General features: G+C 56.0%; 1 protein-coding gene across 1 annotated transcript; it reads left to right on the top strand.

Annotated features, from left to right (window-relative positions):
• The first annotated feature begins 624 nt into the window (after positions 1-624).
• Positions 625-1,995, top strand: BZA05DRAFT_410239 (uncharacterized protein). The gene is made up of 2 exons (XM_051484873.1): positions 625-1,436; positions 1,703-1,995. Exons 1-2 carry the CDS (start codon positions 662-664, stop codon positions 1,987-1,989), a joined length of 1,062 nt encoding a protein of 353 aa, XP_051335859.1. The 5' UTR covers positions 625-661; the 3' UTR covers positions 1,990-1,995.
• Positions 1,996-2,987: the final 992 nt, after the last annotated feature.

Genomic DNA, 2,987 nt, shown 5'->3' on the forward strand with positions numbered 1-2,987 from the left:
GTATCAGGCGAGCGAACCAGTAAGGAAAAGATGAAAACGGGAAAGGGACGAAAAGCAACGCGGGGGGTTTTTTTTTGATTTTCTTTTTTGGATATCAATACTGAAGTTCATTGCCAGGGTATAAGAGGGTATCAGGCAGTAAACCAGTAAGGTTAAGGACATAAAGAAACAGAAACCAGGAAACTAGGGAAAACGCAAAACTGAACTCGCTCGCAAAGAAGAAAAAAAAAAAAAACAGAAAGCAAAAACACCCGGATAGCACTGTGGGGCGCCATGAAGCTGCCCATCCTTATCCGTCACCTACCATTGTCCGTTAGCACAAATGCAAAAACCGATGAGGAGAATAAAGAACTTACCAGTATAAGAGCGGATGCTCTCTGTACTGGTGCACTCTTCTGAGTGTGGAGCGTCCGGAGACGACTCATCCTGTCAGCTGTATAGAACGGTCAGTATCACTTGTGTGCCATAATAGAAGAATCAAGTAACTTACCAGCAGAAGAGTGGATACTCTCGAAACCGCTGCTGTCTTCCGACAGATATCCGTCTCGAGTCCGGTCACAATCCTCTACCCACCCGCCCCATCCCAGCCCTGTTCCACCACCCCGACTGCCACCACCCCGACCGCCACGACCATCCCACCAGCCTCTAGAAGAGCGGGTCAATGGGGAGAAAGGCCGCCCAACCTGCTCCTCCGCCCATCATCCACCCGACCTTCTCTTTCCAGATCTGCTCCAGCACCTGGCGGAGGGGCATTTCCTCGGGGTCCAGCTGGGGCCGGACAAAGTCGAAGGAAGGACCTTCGGGGTCGACTTTCTCTGGCAGCAGGTCAAAGCGGCTCCTGCTGGGACCAACCTTAAAGTTGAGACGGTCGCGCTGGTGCGACCGGAAGTCAAGGTCGTGCCTGGGCAGCTGTCCGGAACAGGCTGCCGGGGAGAAGACCGATCGCGCGACCTCTCCCCATCTCCAAGCGTTCTGCTCAATCCTCGCGACGAGGAGTTCCCTGGCGGTCTCCAGGTATCCGGCCGCAGCCGCGGCCTGGGCTTCCTCCACAGGAAAAGCCGAGCTGACCACAGATGCGGCGTCGTCGGAGTCGAGGCACTCCTCCAGGGGATACTCCTCGAATTCGCTCGAGGCCGAGCTTGAGAACGACTCAGCGTACTCGTGGATCGCCTCGAGGGGGCAAATTTCATCCTCCTCCACGCAGGACAGCACGGAGGAGAGGTCCTCCTCCACTCTGTCGACCTTCAGCTTGAGGTCGTCAAGCCAGTCGCAAAGCTCGTCCTCGGTGAGGTCTCCGCTTACGTGCGCGTTGAGGAGCATTTCGAGCTCCTCGCTGAGGTCGGCCGGGCTTGCCGAAGGAAGACCAGAGTTGGTGGAGGGGGTGTGCGACGAGATTGAGCCCAAGGTCGTCGAGTTGTCCTCGGGATTCTTGACGGCTAGAAGACAAAAAAAGTGTCAGTGATGTTCTCAAGGATTGTATAATTTTCAATGCAGACCACGATTAAACGCAAAAAAAAAATGAGCAGCTAACCGCGGATAGCTTCTCATTTAGGTTGAGATGGAAAGGTAAGGACAGGAGTGGGTATCAACGGAAGGTGGTGAGGAGTGTGTAACAAGGGAGAAGATTGGTGTGACAAAGAGTAAGGGAAACGACAAGCAAAAACAAACAATGAGAAGGGAACCGGAGTGATGCCAAACTTACGCAAGATTGAGGTGGCTCCCGCCGAAACCACATGGCGCACCGCAAGAGGGCTGACCTTCGCCAAAGAAGTAGAAGGGGGAGTAGAAGGGGAAGAAGAAGAGGGAGAAAAAGAGGGGGAAGAAGAGGGGGAAGAAGAGGAGGAAACAGAGAGGGAAACAGGGAGGGAAGAAGAAGAGGGAGAAGAAAAGGGAGAAGAAGAGGGGAAAGAAGAGGGGGAAACAGAGAGGGAAGAGGAACCAGACGAAGATGAGGAAGAGGAGGTCTTGCGCCCGCGGGTAGGCGTGTGAACGGTTTTGCCCCGCAGAGCAATCCCCAGAAGGCGGGGGGAGGGAGGATGAGGGAGACCGGAGGTGGCGGTGGTGGAGGCGGAGGAGGACGCAGAAAGCGACCGGCCCTTAACGCAACAACCCGAACTGCGAACAGTTCGGGAGGAGGGAGAGTTGCCGCTGCGGGCAGGGATGTGAACGAGTTTGCCCCGCAGGGCAATACCGAGAAGGCGGGGAGAAGGAGTGCGAGGAAGGGGGAGACCGGAGGAACAAGAAGAGGAGGAGGAGGAAGAAGAAACCGAGCGGTCCCGGACGGGGATCCGCGACGAGAGAGTCAGGGGGAGGGGAAGACCGGAGGACGAGAAGGAGGAGGGGGAGGAAGAAACCGAGCGGTCCCGGATGGGGATCCGGGACGCGGGAGTCTTGCGCCTGCGGGCAGGCGTGTGAACAATTTTGCCCCGCAGGGCAATTTCCAGAAGACGGGGAGAGGGAGAGAGACGGAGGGGAAGACGGGAGAAAGAGCGGCGGAGAGCGAACGCAAACAATTGAGCAGACATTGCTGGGATTGGCAATCTGCTCAACGAGGGAAAAGAGAGAAAAGAGAGAAAAGGTGAAGAGTGCGGAGAGGGCGGAGAGGTGAAGAGACAGGAGAAGAGAGAGGGCGGAGAGGAGAAGAGAGAACCGGAGAAGAGAAGAGAGCAGAGGAGAGGAGAGAGCAAGTGTAGGAGAGAAGAACAGATCACCAGGTGATCTCGAGTTTGGAACAAGTGGGATTTGAAGGCGCAGCTGAGAGGAGGAGGAAGTTGAATGAGGGGGAAAGCGGAAGGAAGAAGGAAGAAGGAGGACGGGGGGAGTGGGGGGAGGTCATTCGATGGGTGGTGTGCCAAGTTCTGGTCGGCCAAAACCAAGTGGTGGTCGGCCAAAACACAGACTGTAGGCCTCTCTGCGGGAGTGGACGAAACGGGAATAATTCTGCCTGGCCTTGCCGCTGAAAGCCTGTCAGATCGAGGGTGCGGCCC

The sequence above is a fragment of the Tricharina praecox genome (assembly GCF_024521635.1).
Source record: "Tricharina praecox strain CBS 144465 chromosome Unknown BZA05scaffold_31, whole genome shotgun sequence".
NCBI classification, from domain to species: Eukaryota; Fungi; Ascomycota; class Pezizomycetes; order Pezizales; family Pyronemataceae; genus Tricharina; species Tricharina praecox.